This window comes from Calliphora vicina, chromosome 1 (genome assembly GCF_958450345.1).
Source record: "Calliphora vicina chromosome 1, idCalVici1.1, whole genome shotgun sequence".
Classification (NCBI taxonomy): domain Eukaryota; kingdom Metazoa; phylum Arthropoda; class Insecta; order Diptera; family Calliphoridae; genus Calliphora; species Calliphora vicina.
The window spans coordinates 172727778-172745058 of NC_088780.1; the positions used below are offsets into that span (position 1 = coordinate 172727778).

Consider the following 17281-nt stretch of genomic DNA (forward strand, 5'->3'; position numbering starts at 1 on the left):
CAATAGATACATCTAACTGCCATAATTCACCACATTAAATGTTAAGGATGTTTGATATAAAACCATTTTAATATCGGAAAAAAGAACCTTTTGTTAAAAAATAAAGAAAAGTACGTTTTGTTAAAAACAAAATTATGTTTTTTATGCTTTTTTTAACGATAATATTTTAAATTAGCGTTTTTAATCCTGATCAAATATATAAACAAATTACACATTGAAATTAAATTATTTTTTTTTTCGTTTTATACTAGTGTTGTACGTTTTATTAAGTACAAATTTTTTAGAACCCATTTATTTAATAAAAAAAAAATTAAAAAAATTTTGCTGACTTGATTGTTTCTAAAAGATTTCAACCCAAATATTTAGCCATATCATGTAAGGCGTAGGCGTTTTACAACAACGACAGTTTCGTACTAGATTAATGAAACAGGTTGAATAATTTCTTTAATCTAGTACGAAACTGTAGTTGTCGTAAAACGACTACGCCTTACATGATAAAGCTGATTATAAAAATTCCAAAAAAACAATTTTTGATAAGATGCGAAAAAGTGCCTTTTGTTTTGTTATTTTGTAAAAATGTTTATAAAACAAATTAATACACTGATTTTGTCTTATGAATTCAACTTATCATTGAGCTTTTATGAATCATTTGAATACTTCGCATAGAAATCGGTTAACGGCATTTAAAAAATTATTGTGTAAATGGCAATCAATTGAGAGAGTAGAGTGCAAGCAATATAATTTGCACATATTGATGATTGAAAACACAACAAATGCAGTGATTTCATTCATATAGAAAAAAAGCGAATCAACTCATGTACATCTCTGATATTTATATATGTATGTACATATGGACATTAGGGATATAACTATTGACAATTTTTGCCAATTAGCATAGTCGAATAGAGCATTAAAAAATATAAAAAAAACACGTTATTATTTTTTCGCGGTTGTTAAAAAAGTTCACGCACCAAACGCAATAACGTTTGGAATTAAATATTTTCAATTATTTTGAAATACAATATATTTTGTTTTAATAATAACTGCGGCCATACTTCAAAATATAATTTTTAAATAAGGGAACTATCCTCACACTTACAAAAAAAAATTATGAAATTATTTATATAATTTTTCAGAGAAAAAAAAGTTTGGTTTATTTTAGAAATTGGTGTTGGTGCGTGATGTTTTTGATTCCAAAGACCTAAAAAATGGTGGTATGCCAAAAGTTTCGCCAAAATTAGTTATATGCCTAATGGACATATACATATGTATACAAACCTACATATACATATATTGTGTTTAGATAATCTATTTAAAAATGTTTTTTAATCTTAAAAGCTAGTTTACAAAGTGTCTAGATTATATTAAAGCTATTATTTAATTATTATAACTTAAAATACGTATTATAAATTTCCACAATAATTTTTTTTGTTATTATTTTGCGGCATTCACTTTTTCAGCTGTCAGTGATGAAATATCAGTCACAGATATTAATGCTGCAGTATTTGTATTTTCTTGTAATCCGTCCGGTAAATAATCTTTCCAATTACGAAATAAATATCGTGTAAATTTCTTTAATTGCCTAAATTTACAATATGTAGCACCTTCAGCTGATTCCAATTGTTGTGTCTGTATGAGAAACCCTTGTTCTTTAAACGTTTTTTCCAGTTTTTCCCTTTGGCTTGATTTTCTTGATTGTTGTTGGATGGTATTGTTTTTACGTTGTACCGCACAACGACTTATTGATAACGTTGTTGGACTAGAAGATGGATAGGATGAATTTTCCTTAATAGAATTTGAACATGCTTCATTTTTACTCACTTCATAAGATGTTGATTTTGGTGAAATTGAATCCGTCATTGTATTGCCATTAATAGACCTGCCTGAAAGCAGCACTGATGATGTAGGTGACTCCGGAATTTGCAGTAAATCGTTGCTTAAACCAGCTGAGGGTGGTGATATGTCTATAGCTAGCTTTTGGCCAGTACAATTCACTCCAGGTAGTAGACCGGCCGTATGCTGAAGGCATTCCCTTGAAAAATATTCATATCCGCGACTTGCCTTATCACCAGTTCCACTGAAATAGCGATAATTACCACCCGCATCAACGGAAACCATTTTCTTCTCTTGCAATGTAGGCTTAGAACCTCCGGTAAATTTAAATTTACATATACTAACTTCAGTAACCGGATTTGTTGTATTTTCAACATTCATAGGTGGTATAAAAATAGCTGAGCGTTTACGTTTATGAGGGGCCATTTGTTGTTGATTTGTTGTAGAACTTATAGTAGTTGCCAAAGATGTATCCGATTTGATAGAAGAAGGTGTTGACAATGGATCCGGATATTCCAAGTTTGAACCAATGGGACTATTTGTAAATTTTTCTAATTTTTGTGGCAGAAAAAGACCACTTGGTATGGGAATTTTTAAAGCTAGTTGATTGTCTTTTTGTATAGTCTTAAATGGACCATTGACATTATGTAGAAGCACACCACTCTCCAATAATTTTTGATAATACATAGTAATAGGATGCATTACTTTTTCTTCACTTGTTGTCGTGGAAGGTTTGTACGATGTTTTTATGACATTTTCGTCATTGGTTTTTTCATTGATATTGCTTAAAGTGTTCTTTAGATTGTTAGCCAACATTGAATCACGGACATAATCGTGTGGGGTGCTTACGGGGGTGGGACAGCTGGAATTTGTTTCTGACAGTTCGTCGCCGCTTGAAATTGAATAAGAATCATTCAGTTGATCACGTAAACATAAATTCAATGGTTGCTCATATCCTTCATTCTTATTGCTGTGATTTTCCACATTCAAAAAAGGAGAAGAATAATTAAAACAGTTTTCGGGTTTGGTTTTCTTAGGTAGTATTGTTCCATAATTCTTATAGATTAAGTGACAGATATCAGATTTTTTAGGCTTGCGACCTCTTCGTGGTTTACAATTGTCTAGTGTTATTTCTCCCATATAAGGGAGATCAGAATAATAGGATCGCTTAGAAATCGAATAGTTATTGACTTCCGCAATTAAAGAGCCGTCATGTGTGGGAAGATGTGTTAAACTGGACTTATTTTGTGTTTCATGCCCGCTTTGTAATTGAGAATTATTGTTGGCATCTTTTGGTATACGAGTTATAGTTCTCGGGGATTCATATCTTTTGTCTGTGTTAGGTTGACAGTGATGTTTCTGTATCTGTTTTTGTGCCTGAATAGCAGTTTCCTTTGAAGCGTTAGCGGTTCTTTGTATTTCGGCAATTTTTTGAAGCCAACTGCGCACATTTTCATGAGAATTTCTAGGCTGAGATTGTTTCTGAAGGCTATTTGATGATTTAGATGAACTCCGCTGATTAGATATATTAAGTTTCGGCAGATTTTTAGACAGTCGTCGTTGGCCCTGAGTAGCTTCATAATGACTGAGATATTCAGGAGGCAATGCCTGATGATGGAATCTTAATTTAACTGTGGTTGTTCCTTTCTTATTTTTTGTCTTTTGTGAACGTTGATGCTTTTGATTGACTGTGGTGGGTGCTGTGGATATATTAAGCGATGAAGTATTGTTTTGACTTTGTTGCTGTTGTTGGTTTCGAGCACTCATAAGATTAGCTTTAACCTTAAGCTGTTGTTTTGTCAAATTGCTACAACCACTTTTAACAAGACGTTGCGGGCCAGTTTGTTGATTCGACAATTTAGGTAGCCCTTCGTGGTGGCTTTGCTTGTTTACAGTGTATTGAAGATGATTATTGGCTTGCGTATTAAGACTTTTTGCGAAATCTGCTGGATGTTCATCATCGTGAGATAACACATTATTGGCCCCATGACTGATTAATGGATCATCGGATCCCTGAAGTAATAACTTTGTATTATTGTGGTCAAAACGGTTGTGAGTATTTATAAACATACGATGGTGACCTAAGTCATGACTGGCATTCATGGGATGTTGTTGCCAAGTGGAAGAGTGAGAAGGAAATAAATCAATTGTGTTGATATCTTCCAATTTCACAGCAGCAAATGATTGTGCTGCATTATCCTCATTATTTAACTGTTTTGGCAAGTTTGCGGCAGTAGAGTTTATTGGTGACGTATTTTGAATTCTGCAAATTAGCGTAGGACACAAATCCTTCTCTGTAGGTTGGGCAGCAACATCACCTTCATTTAATATTGAAAAATCGTCACGTGAAATGTCTTGCATACTATGGCCAACTGCAAAAATATATAAAAAAGCAAAATCATGTTTAATTTGAAATATGGAAATAATTTAAAACAAAATTTTTAAGTCAAATGTTTTGCTCCTAATGGCCAAATATAATAAATATAAAGTGATATAATGCTAGTAATTCGATTAGTACATATAAGTAAATTTCTTTATCCGTATAAGTATATTTTAATTATTCTGTTGAATTTTTATGGATTTTTGTACGTTTAACGATTTTCTGAGAGTTTTACTGTAATTACACAAATAAATATTTATTTTAATATAAATATTCCATTTAGTAGCACATATAATGATAATAAAGCACATCCATTTTAAACGATTTTATGCCTTTTAGGTCTCCTATTAGGTCGTATTGTCATAAAATATTTTTTTAGTTTTAACAAATTTTTGTTGGGTTTCGAGCTCTCTGTTTCGAGCAAAAAAGATATAAACTAATAAGACTTTTTGAAATTTGGTTTGTCATAAAATAACACTTTTTTTGTTATTTAAACTAAACAAATATTTTACGACATTATGACAATACGACCTAATAGCAGACCGTTTGAATCCCCCAAAAATTTATACTTTTTTAGCACTATGTGTTAAAAAGTAAATATTTTTGTAAAAAAATTCAGTACTTTACATCAGAAAATTAAAAATGTCGATAAAAATGCAAAAATAATTGTTTGGTTCTTTATTTGCTTTTTTTCTATAAACACCGATTTTTTTGAATTTATTTGTCTTCTCTGAATATAACATATATGAAAAGGGAATTGCGTTAGGAAAACTACATAAATATGTACAATAAATTAAAACAATTATAAAAATTACACTTTGCGACAAATAGTAAGGTCAGTGATCGGCGGAGGTTCTGACCAATGGGAAATGTTAGATCGGTAAAAAAAAGTTATATGTGTCCCGGCGTTTCGCTGGGTCAGGTCTAGGAATCGAGATATATCGATTTGAAATTAGTATATATCGTATAGGAAAAATTGTAATTCTTTTGCCTTTTTCATGCATTTTGACCATCTAAATCAATGATGTTCATTTCATTGTGCTTTCGCGCTGAGTAACAACACACATATTCTTATTCTCTTTAAAAGAGCATAACAAATATCTCATTTTTTCAGAAATTCATTAAGCATTATTGTTGGTTAGTTTTTGGACGAAGCATAGCAAACACACGCGTTTCAATTACAATTGAACACAAAACAACAAAGTCAGAAATAAATAAAAAATTTTAGAGAATTTCGGCCGTATAATGTATATCTTTTATTTCCTTAAAATTTAAATTATATTCTTTTAATAAATTATATCTGGCAAAAATTCTAAATCTAAACATTCTTTATTTTGTTCTTATTTTAAGTGTTTGACATTATGTTTGCTGGGTTCTCTCACCAATACATCTTCATTTTTATTTTTGAACATCACTGATCTAAATGTCCGAATATTGCAAAGTTATGTTCAGTAAAGTTATTAAGCTCAACGCCGGCTACAACATAGTCAATAAATAAAAGTGGTATTTTTGGTTTTCATTGAGTGGAACCCTGGAAAATCAGTTTTTCATAATTATTTTCGTTAGTTGTCTTACAAAACTCAATTAAAATCATCTAATATTGTATCCAAAGAAAAATTTCTGATATATAATAAACTTCGGAATCTGAAATATCGAAGTCACTTTCTGCATTGCGAAGTTCTCGTATTCGTTTAAGTTTGTCATGTCGTTAAGAAAAACACGTCTGTTCCACTGCACACAAAGTGAACAAGAATTTGCAAATATTTGTGCTTCTAACAATAAAAAAATTTAAAAAAAGGGGGATACCATAATTATCCTTTACATATTTAATCTACGTTGTTTAAAAAAAAAATCGAATCCCACACTTGTTTTTTACATTAGCTGTTTATATGGACCAAGTGGTCCGTCCATTAGCCTAACATTCGTAAGTTTTTTCTAACCTTTTTTCTATGTAAACTTTAAAAATATGTTTTCAGAAAGTCATACTTCAGCAGTTAATTAAAAGCTAGAATACAATTAGAAAAATTTTGCGGGTTTAGTTCTAGTTTAGTTCAAAATATTTTTTTGGAAAAATTATCTTATAAGTAATAGGTATAATAGAAAGTATGATTTTCATATATAACCGGAATATTAATCTTGTAAAAATCTAACGATTTAATTTTTTCGCTCAATTACTATATTATTATAATTTTACTTCCTTTTATAGAAAAAGTGCTGAAATTGGTATCTGATGGCATTTAGCATTTAGTATAACTTTACTCCAAATTTCGAAGGATGATTCGCATTTTCATTGATTAAGTGAAATTAACTTAGTTTATAAAGTGTTCTTTAATGGCTCCGTAATTTTCGCAATATTTTAAATGACTCGGCACAACACAATAATAACGACCTAATATTCGTGCAATTTTTCGTATCTCCATTTGAACAATCTCCACACTAACTTATCTTTTTATGGTTTTTTAGATATGGCGGGCCTTCGGAGGGTCGAAATTTATTTTTAAAATATCAGCTATATTGGCGATAAAATTCTAAATAAAATAAAAACAACTTGCTAACAGTTATCTCTTCCCTATAAAAAGTTATATAAATGGATTTTTGGCGTCTTTTTTTAAATTTGAGACCCGAAGTGACCAAATTTGAGGGGCTACGTACTGGCCCCCATTAGCGTTAGGAAGCTGAACGAACGTAAATCAAATCGAAAACACCTCAGCTCAAACCATGTGAAATTTCGTAACAATATCTCCAATAGTTCCCAAGTTACCGAATTATTTCCAAAAAAAAAAGTTTCTAAACCACTGTGTGTCGTTCGTGATTTGAATATTCTCGCTGGATTATTTGGCATCGTCATAGTTTTTTATTATGAAGGATGCATATGTCATGTATAGCTTTTTTGTTTTAATACTTTACCATGTTTGGCAAATTAACTTAATATAGATATGTTTAATTAATTGCAATATTAAAAATACGTATTTATTATAATTACCGGTAAACAAATATTCTGGCAACATTTTCAAATTATCCATTTTGTTAATATCGAAAAAGGTGTGTTAAAACAAATAGTGCACATAATAAAAACAAAGAATCATACAGATACATATATAATCACAACAAAAGTTTATTTCATTTACCGGTGCTCTCAAGCAAAAATTGTGCATTTATTTTAGAACAAAACAAATTTTCCTATACAGTTAATTATTTCTCTTTATTTTCGACACCGTCGCGACGGATGCTCTTATATTTGAAAGCAGAGAAAAACTACCCATATACATACATATATATTTTATTAATGTTTGTGTCGTTGGGGCTCTTGAAATTTGATGCCCTTTATTATATGTTGTTGATTTCTGCCGAGTACGGTTTAGCAAATCATATATATTTTTCCGGGATTTATTAAATGTGTGATATGTACATATATCACAGACGTTTCATATACATATGTATGTATGTATGTTCTTATGAAGGGCTATTTTTATTTTTGTAGTTATTTAAATAGGTTTTTTTTTTAGCTTTTATGACACTTGTTTGTTAATATTTTTTATTTAATTTCCACAATTTTGTAGCACGTATACATTATTATCTATGTATGTATATATGTACATTAGGGCGGGTAGATTTTTTTCACGAAAAATCGTATAGCAGAAACGCATTCTATGGAAAATTCTAAGAAATTTTCACCAAGAAACCATAGGTCTAAAATCAAATCCTATCTTGCGCATATTTTTTTTAATAGTTTTTTTTATTGGATAAAAGACGAAATGCGCAAGATAGGATTTGATGTTAGACCTATGGTTTCTTGAGGAAACTTTCTTTGAATTTTCCGTACATTGCGTTTCTGCTATACGATTTTTTACTTTTTGATCATCCATACAATTCGACCCGGCCTAATGTACATATATAAGCAAATTTCAAAATCTATTTTAATTTTAATGTACATAATATTAACACATGTTTATGTATATATAATTTATTTATTGCTCTCATTTTCGCCTTAACTAAAAAAAGAAATTTTAAGTTTTTATATAAAATTTTGGTAACAATACGCGTTGACATCCAAAACGCAACTAAAAATGAAAAGTTGAGAAATATCTTTGTTGTCGAAGAATCATAATATCCACCTTAGATGGACGTTGTTGGTTTGTTCGCTATTCACTCTCATTCACTGCCCCGCTTTTCACAATGATCAAGACCCAACACCAACATCATGAGTAAACAACCGACCATAAGAAGGCAACGTCATCTAATGTCGACATACTCACGATATTTAGAGCATTTGTAAATGTGTTCCTCTGCTTTTCTTTTTCAATATTTTTTCTGTTAATTTATTCTCGCATAGAATTAAGACGATTTGAAAAATTGCCGTGTATTCTGTTTGTTTCGAAATAAAATGTATTTCAAAGAAAGTTTTTCATTTAACACTAAAAAAGAATGAAATGTACAATTTATTTTTTAGAAACATTTATTTGTATTTAACACTCATCGTTTAATTTAATTTTTTTATTCAATAACAGAGCCAAGATCATTTAAACATTGTCATTTGTAAAAAGAAAAGTATGTATGTATGTACTCGTATTTACGTTTGTAAATCTACATACATATATATTTACATGCATGTACAAATTATAATTACATACATCCTCTAGGTCTGCAATGACAATGTATCAATTTTTAATTCTCAACATTTATCACAATTTTTTTGTCATTTATCACAATATTTTTAAGATAACATGAATTCAGTGTTTAAAAAACTAGGCTATATGCGGCAGTAGCAACGAAAAACACAAATAGTCTAATTAAAAAATTAATAAAATTACAGTAATTTTGACTTACCTGCACAACCAACTTTGCACGATATTTTGTGCAGGTAAGTTAAAAGTGCAGTTAACATCAGTTAACTTAACTGCTCATTGATGCTGGTAAGTGCATTTAAGTTTAATGCCCAAAAAAGCAGCTAACGGCAAATAATTTACATGAAGTTTTGTGATGTTTCCCTTTAAAAATAACGACAAATTTGGTATTTTAACTATTTTGGCATTTTGCACTTATATGCAAAATGCACTTAAGTGAAAGGCAGGTAAGTCAAAACTACTGTACTACTAATACTGAGTAATACCTTTACTTTTTAGTAGCAGTAGTTGTACCCATAAAAGAATAATTTAAAAGTAGCAGTGTAATTTGTTGTCTATTGCAACTTAATGAGCAGCAGTGTTGCCAATTTAGCCCTTTTCAATCTTGTTTAGCCACAAAAAAATTTTAGCCTTTAGCCATTTTTTTAGCCTTTTTTATTTTCATTTAGCCATATATATTTACTCTAATGAAAATTATATATTTACTCTAATGATCTGAAATTTATGCTGTTGAAAATTAGTAAAATCAGTTCAAAAATATTGGCAGGGATATTATGATAAAAATTAACTAAAAATGTTGAACCAGTAAAGAATTTAAGCACATATAAATTGTTGGACTTTCCATACATTAAAAAAATGCCATAACTAATATAGAGAAAATGGACGTTATTTGAATAAAAATTGTTAATAAATATGTTAATGTTTTTCGCGCGGGTCCGGACGTTTATAAAATCATATATCTGTGGTCATAAGCAATAACCACTTAAGTCGACTTAAGAAAGATTTGAGTTATATATGCTACATTATTCTGTTTATAGAAATGTATGTATACGTGAAATCCCTACCTTTTTAACTATCTTATTTAAAAAGTTATTAATTAGAAACATATTGGCTTAAGTCCTAAGGAAGACTAGTGCATTTACAATAAGCGCCAAAATATACTTAAGAAAACATTCAATAATATTTTATTTCGTTTAAAGAGCTTATAATGACTTTAGTTGCTATTGTATATTTTTAAGAAATAAATTTTCTTAAATAAGAGTGACATGTCAATTTTTAAATATGTAATAATACTTTTTCTAATGCACTCTTTTATTTTTTTCAGAAACGCTTTTATAAATATAAATTGCCTTTTCTAACATGTATTTTTAATTAGGCGGTTTTAGCTTGTGACCACAGATATAGGGTTAAATAGAATACTTTTAACTTTATCTGGGTGATGTATTGACGTAAATATAGTACTTTAACAAATATTTTATAACACATACCATGTAGTATACCGTTTTCAAAGACTACAATCGAACCAATTTAGAAAGAAAAATTTAGTTCATTATTGATAATAATTTAGATATGATAATTTTTATCTGATCAAATATAGAAAATTAACTTTTTTCCAAATTTAAATTAAATATTTATGTTTACATATTTTGGCTATCTTAGTTTTGATATGTTTACTAACTAATGGCAAAATTTATGTTTTTGCCAATGAAAATCAATTCTGTCCGGCGACGTGTATAATTTTTAAAATATTTTTTTTCTGCATTACATGAGAGGCATATTTGCCATATATTCACTTATCAAAATATTCTCCATCGAAGTTATCACAAAGGATTACTTTATACATAATTTGTCTTTCATATAAAAAAATTAGCCTAGGAGCATTTTGCAGGCCAGATGATAAACGAGTCTTTAAAAACATCGGCATATGATATACGTGTGGCCCCATATTACGTTATTTTAAAGTTAAGTATCAACATACAGGAATAAATATTCTTATTTTCTTGCATTTGAACGTGTGTTATTTCATACATTTTTGTTTGTCATAGCCAAATGTAACATTTTAAGTTGTTTTTTGTGTCAAATGTATGTATTTTTTTAATTAAAAATTTTAGCCCTTTTTAGCCTTTTTTTCTAAGTTTTTAGCCTTTTTTGTTCACCATGAATTGGCAACACTGATGAGCAGAGTCATTAGTTTTCTATTATTTCTGATCATTTTAAAATTTTGTTGTTAGAAATAGCAGTTGAGGTAGTAGTTGATGTAGAAATTAATTTAGCAATAAAAGTAGCCAAAAAAGAATATCTACAGGCAAAAATAAACATTTTGTATTGTTGTTGACAACGATTATTTGTCTCAAACGTTCATGTTGCAAACAAAAAGTTCGGCTTTTATGTATTAATGTTCATAGTTACCATCCTTTTACTCCGACTTTATTTAAAATCGTTATATGAAATAAAAACGCGTTCTATATTATATTTAAAGCACATACTTTAATGGTTTTAAAGTTTATTATATTATGTACTATAAATTCACTAAATATAGGCAGTGTTTTATTATACCCTTCACCTTCGTGAGAAGGGTATATATAAGTTTGTCATTCCGTTTGTAATGTCTACATTTTTCATTTCCGGCCCTATAGAGTATATATATTCTGGATCCTTATAGATAGCGGAGTCGATTAAGCCATGCTCGTCTGTCTGTTGAAATCAGTTTTCTGAAGACCCCAGTTATCTTCGGGATCCAAATCTTCCATAATTCTGTCAGACATGCTTTCGAGAATTTTGCTATTTAAAATCAGCAAAATCGGTCCACAAATGGCTGAGATATGAGGAAAAAACCAAGAAAAACCTCGATTTTTGACCCATATCTGGATTACTAAGACATTAATATAGACAATATGGATATCTAATGATAGATATTTCAAAGACATTTGCAACGACGTATATAAGTTGGACCTACAATGGGTCAAAATCGGGAAAAAAATTTTTAACCCGAATTTTTTTTTTCAAAAAAAAAAACTGAGAAAACAAAAAAAAAATTTTAAATTTTTTAAAAAAAAAAATTTTAAACCTAAAAAAAAAAAATTTTTAATAATCGAAAAATTTTTTTTCTAAAAAATTAAAAAAACAACTGGAAAAAAAATTAAATTTTGTTTACCTAAAAATATTTAAAATTTTGAAGTATAATTTGGTGAAGGGTATATAAGATTCGGCGCAGCCGAATATAGCACTCTTACTTGTTTTTTGTAGTTTTTATTTGGTTTACAGCAGAAACGGATTGTGGTAGTTTTTAAATACGATTTTGTTATTTTAATTTTTTTTTAATAAAAATTATTTTACTGCCTTATAAAAAACTTACTACTTATGAATTAACTTTTTTGTGTGAATGGCAAAACGAACGTCTGAGACGAATGAAAGTAATCTAAAAACAACACACAATGTTTATTTCTGTAATTTTTGGTATAATGGCTGAAGATTTTAATTTTTGTCTACTTATATTGCTACCTCAACTACTACGTCAACTGCTACTTCTATTTCAATTCTATTTATATTTTATTACCACTATTCTATTTAGAATTTTTTTGGCAAGTAGTAGTAGTTTTAATAGAAATAAGAAAACGAAAAAACACAACTGCTACTGCTAACGTTACAGAAAATTTGAATTTGAATATAGTTAGCAATAGATAAACATTTTTTAGTTATTAAAATACTGCATGATGAAAATTGAATATATGTATGTATAAGTCCAAATTAATTAGTTAATTAGTATAACTAGTAATTTATTGTCTTGAATATTGATAGTAAAAAATTAGTAGACACAAATATTCGTATAACTACTTGTTAATTAAGACTGTGCATTCATTTTATTAGAATTATAGTTTTCATTATAAATATGTAGTTGTATATTTTAGATAAAATTATTCATCTTTTTCATTAATTGCCTTAAGAATTTTAGACATAACTTCCATATAAAGTTGTATACATTCATTATTTTTAGAATTACTAGGTCCGACGTAGTACTAAATTGTATTTGTTTTGCTGTATAGCTCTCTTTGATAATATGTTTCATTAGTTCATCATCACTCTGATTTCAGTCCAGGCATTGATGGTATTATTCTGTTGATGGTATTATTCTGTCCAAATAATATAATTACCCTTATCGCAGTTGTCGTATGTGTTTTACGCCTACGACAGTTTCGTACTAGATTAAAGATAAAATTATTTTTTTGATGTACAAGATATGTATTGTTAAGAAATTGTACTTGAATTCAAATATAACGATTTTAAGGGCTGATTTAAAAGTAGCATAATGCTTTCAAATAACAGTGCTGTAATAGCAAACTGTAACAAATCTGTGGGCATTATTAAATAAAAGCTTTCAGTTGATTTGATCGTAAGTTGGCAACGTTGTATTCGAATTCGAATATTCAGTTAAAGAACATTGTAGAAAGTACACCACAGATGGCGTATGTATTAGTAAGATCTAGAATATTCGAATTTTGACAGTTAAAGAACAATCTAGAGTGCAGATGGCAGTGTTATAAATAGTGGCAGAGGTTGCAGTCGTGAGTCAGTTTATCAGAGATGCTTTTCGAATAAACATCAACTGAGTGCCTTAAAGTGTGTTGTGTTTTCCAAGTAAATTCGTGTACATTATAAATTGTGTCTGTATTTCTGCGAATTTACAAACGTGTATAAAAAACATTGAGTGAATATTTAATTCTGTTGTTGTTGTACATTTGAATAAATAAAGAGTTGTTACCATTTTCAAACTACTAAACGGCTTTTATTTGCAATCAAAAGTATCCGGTTTATTTAAAGGAAATAAACCAGCGTTTTGGAAAGGTTAAAACGTAACAGTATTTATACATTTTTTTTAAACAATTCAATATTACCGTGTAAACAAGCAGAGTTGGGGGTAGTGCACTAAATTTGCAGTTTCCACTAAAAGTTAGTGATAGTGCAAAATTGTTCACTTTCACTAATAGCTATTTAGTTGAAAAATAACAGCCCCACTAAGCAATAGTGGTAGTGGTACAAGAAAGTTTTTCACTAAAATTAATTTAGTGATAGTGGAAAACCTTTTTTTACAGCTTAGTGCAATTTTTTTTTCTCCTCTAACAGGATAGTGGAAAAATATAATCATTCACTAATGTTAATGGAACTCAAATACATATCATTATATTGAATTATTTTATACATTTTTTTAACCTAATATTTTATTCTTTAAGTTTGTTTCTTAAAACATTAGGTTATTTTGCGATATATGTACGTTGTTAAATTATATTAATACAAATTAAAATTGGTAAGATTTTAATTCCTGAAATTTACTTTACAGGTCTCGTTTTATGCGGATTCAAATTTATGCGGTTTTTAAATTAACGATTTTTTTTTGGTATTTTAACAGATTTTAAAATTCTATATGTTTTTGTAAATTCTAGTGGTGAAAGTGACGTTGAACCAATTTCTAAACGATGCCAACAATTATTCAGTCATTCAGATTGATCATACATATTTACAGAATTTCCTTAAAAATATTATATTTTTGTTAATTTTTTTAAAGGGTTTTTGTTTTTAATGTTTAAGTAAATGAAATAAATATAGTTTTGTTGATTTTTTATGCGATTTTGCTCTGGTTTTTTAATTAAAATTTGAATTTATGTGGTTTTTCAGAATTTTGGAACGAATCATTAGTTTTTATATGAAGCTAGAGTATCGTTTTATGTGAATTCAATTTATGCGATTTTTTTTTGGAACGCATCTATCGCATAAAACGATACCTGAGTATATGTGGAAAACTTAGTGCACTAAATATTTAATGCACTACCCCCAACTCTGTAAATAACAAACGTATTTTTCAAAATGATTTCTTGACATCCCGAATGGGTTTCATAATGTGTACTTTAAATTTGAAAAGTATTAATACACCGTATTGTCGTCTGAAAATACCTTTAGTGCTATTATTTATTTTTCATATGAAACAAGCATTTACACATGTAATTGTGTTTTCTTTAACAACAATGTCTATACAAATAAATTTAAGCAGACCTTTATCATATTAAACATAAATTTAATATAAAACCGGATAACCGGTTTTTTTGAATTACAGATAGTAAAACCGGTTTTTTTTGGATGCTTTATATCGAATATTATAGTAGGAAAAACACTCTAACAACTCTTTTTTTATTCATCTTATCGTAAATTTTTTGGTGACAATTGAATTTAGAGGACAATCTACAGATTTAAATTATTTTATCAAATACTTGCATGTTAAATGGTAATGTGACATTGGAAATTTTATCTTTGATAAAGGACGTTTGATTATATTATTGGATCTAATGTAAAGCGAATAACTGCTGCACTAGTCACTCGCCACTTTTAATCATTGTAGAAAACATACGAGCCCGTTTTTAACCGAAACCGAAGTTTTTCACGGCCTAAAACCGAAACCGACAATTATTCTTTGGTTTTTACTTTTAATCTATTTTCAGTAGAAAAATTCAAAATTTATAAATAAAGAACAAACTTTTTCATCCAATGATTCATCAAATTTCTCTAAAAACAGGTCGGTAACAATATCTTATGATTTCTTTATGTTTTTTAAATTGTATTACTATAATTGCTTCAGATGATATAGCAGGTTACCTTTCGCAGGCTAGGCAATGAAACCTGTTAATAAAGAATGACACGAACTCATTTAAAAATTCGCCACCCCAATTGCAAGAAAGGAATAGTACTATTAAGTATCCCTTAGTGAATTAATACTAATTCGGGATAACATGTCTCTAGTTTCATGTTTATTGATTCATTGTAATGTGGATTATTATAGCTCATTCGGAACGTATTATTAGAATAAAAAAGTACCATTAAGACCCACATTTTGTATTCCTAACCAGCATCATGATTCTGGGTCCATTATTATAGAAAATGCTAAAGAAAGGTACCACTAAAGTCTCCTTTTGTGAATTCTAACTCATTCAGAATCATGTGTACCATTTTGAAGAACGAAAAAGCACACCTTAGTTTAGTTCTTCTTTTTTCGTATTATAATACCATTGAGTCCCCTATTCTTTATTTTTTTTTTACTGAAAAGCATATTAGCCAACTTTAATGTATACAGGCTAACTAATTTAATATGTACATTAAAAGTGTACCATTAAAATAATTTTCCTGTATCCTCTTGATCACCCGTCAAGTTTGAATTTTAAATTTCCTATATTATCAACTGATTTTGTTTCTATAACACTTAATATTTAACAAATTATCTCAAAACCGGTTTTGAAATTGTTCGGTTTTTTGTTTATTGTTATTTGAAGATATCGCACAACTTTCTTTGTAGCTTCCCAATCACTGATCCTAGGATTATCTACTACGGCAGCAGCAATATCTGGCCATGTAGTAATTGAAATGTGTAATAACATTCCAACTATACATCTTTTCTATTATTTTGGTAAATTCATTGGAATATAACTTGGTTTTGAATCTTCTAATTCACTTTCCCTTATAAGCTTCTTGATTTTATCTTCTTGATGTAGCAAAAAATCTCCTTCAGTATTTCTTTTAATTTGAATACCTAAATATGATGAAACATAACCCAAATCTTTAATTTCAAAATAATTATTTAACTCATTATGAAATTTGGAAATAACTTCTTCATTTTGACTACAAAATAAAATATCATCTACGTATATTAATACATATATATATTAGAGTGACAATCAGTTGTATGGAAAAAAATTTTTGTTAAAATTTTGAGAGTGCCGGGTGGAATATTGTGACACTAGGCCTAAATGTTAAGTGCTAAAAATTTGAGCCAAATCGGGCAACGATTTCTGGACGCGCATCGAGGTCAAAGTTCAGATATATGCAAAATTTTACTGTTAATATGGAATAAATAGGTGAAACTCGTTAACTTTCTGCATTGTTTTCTAGAAATGTGTAGATTTATTTATATTAATGAATATTACATTAAAAAAAAATTTTGGAAATTAACCCTGTATCTCCTTTGGTTCAAAATGACCCAAAAACTGTATTATCGCCAAAATTAGAGAAAAATGCAAATTTTTCAGTTTTTTAAAAATGTTTGCTACTAAATAAATATTTTTGCAATTGAATGCAAAAGAATCGAAATATGTACGTAATTATCGTTGTAATCAGATATAAATGACAAAATTTGATTAAAAAATTTTAAAGTTATTACAAATTCGCCAGACCATTATCGTGTTTCAGGCCACTTGAACAAAAAATTTAGGAAAAAAATTAAGATATTTCGAGAAAAATTAAAATAAAAGCTCATTTTTACTTAAAATATGTCCATATTTACTTGTATATGAGTTTTTGTCTTCGTAGGATACCGTTAGCCTATTCGCAGGTATGGCCAAAAAAAAATATTTTTTTAACGGCTGTTTCAAAACTCCATTTTCAAAATTTTAAAAATTTTGTTAAA

General features: G+C 28.8%; 1 protein-coding gene across 2 annotated transcripts; it reads right to left on the reverse strand.

Moving 5' to 3' along the window:
* Window positions 1–1303: 1303 nt before the first annotated feature.
* On the reverse strand, window positions 1304–4196 carry LOC135961337 (myb-like protein A). 2 transcript variants are annotated; one of them, XM_065512840.1, is made up of 2 exons: window positions 1822–4196; window positions 1634–1759 (listed from the first exon to the last, which is right to left on the reverse strand). In XM_065512840.1, exons 1-2 carry the CDS (start codon window positions 4192–4194, stop codon window positions 1718–1720), a joined length of 2415 nt encoding a protein of 804 aa, XP_065368912.1. In that variant the 5' UTR covers window positions 4195–4196; the 3' UTR covers window positions 1634–1717. The 2 variants fall into 2 exon arrangements, with proteins under 2 accessions (XP_065368906.1, XP_065368912.1); XM_065512834.1 differs by having other exon boundaries at window positions 1304–4196.
* Between the last annotated feature and the right edge of the window lie 13085 nt (window positions 4197–17281).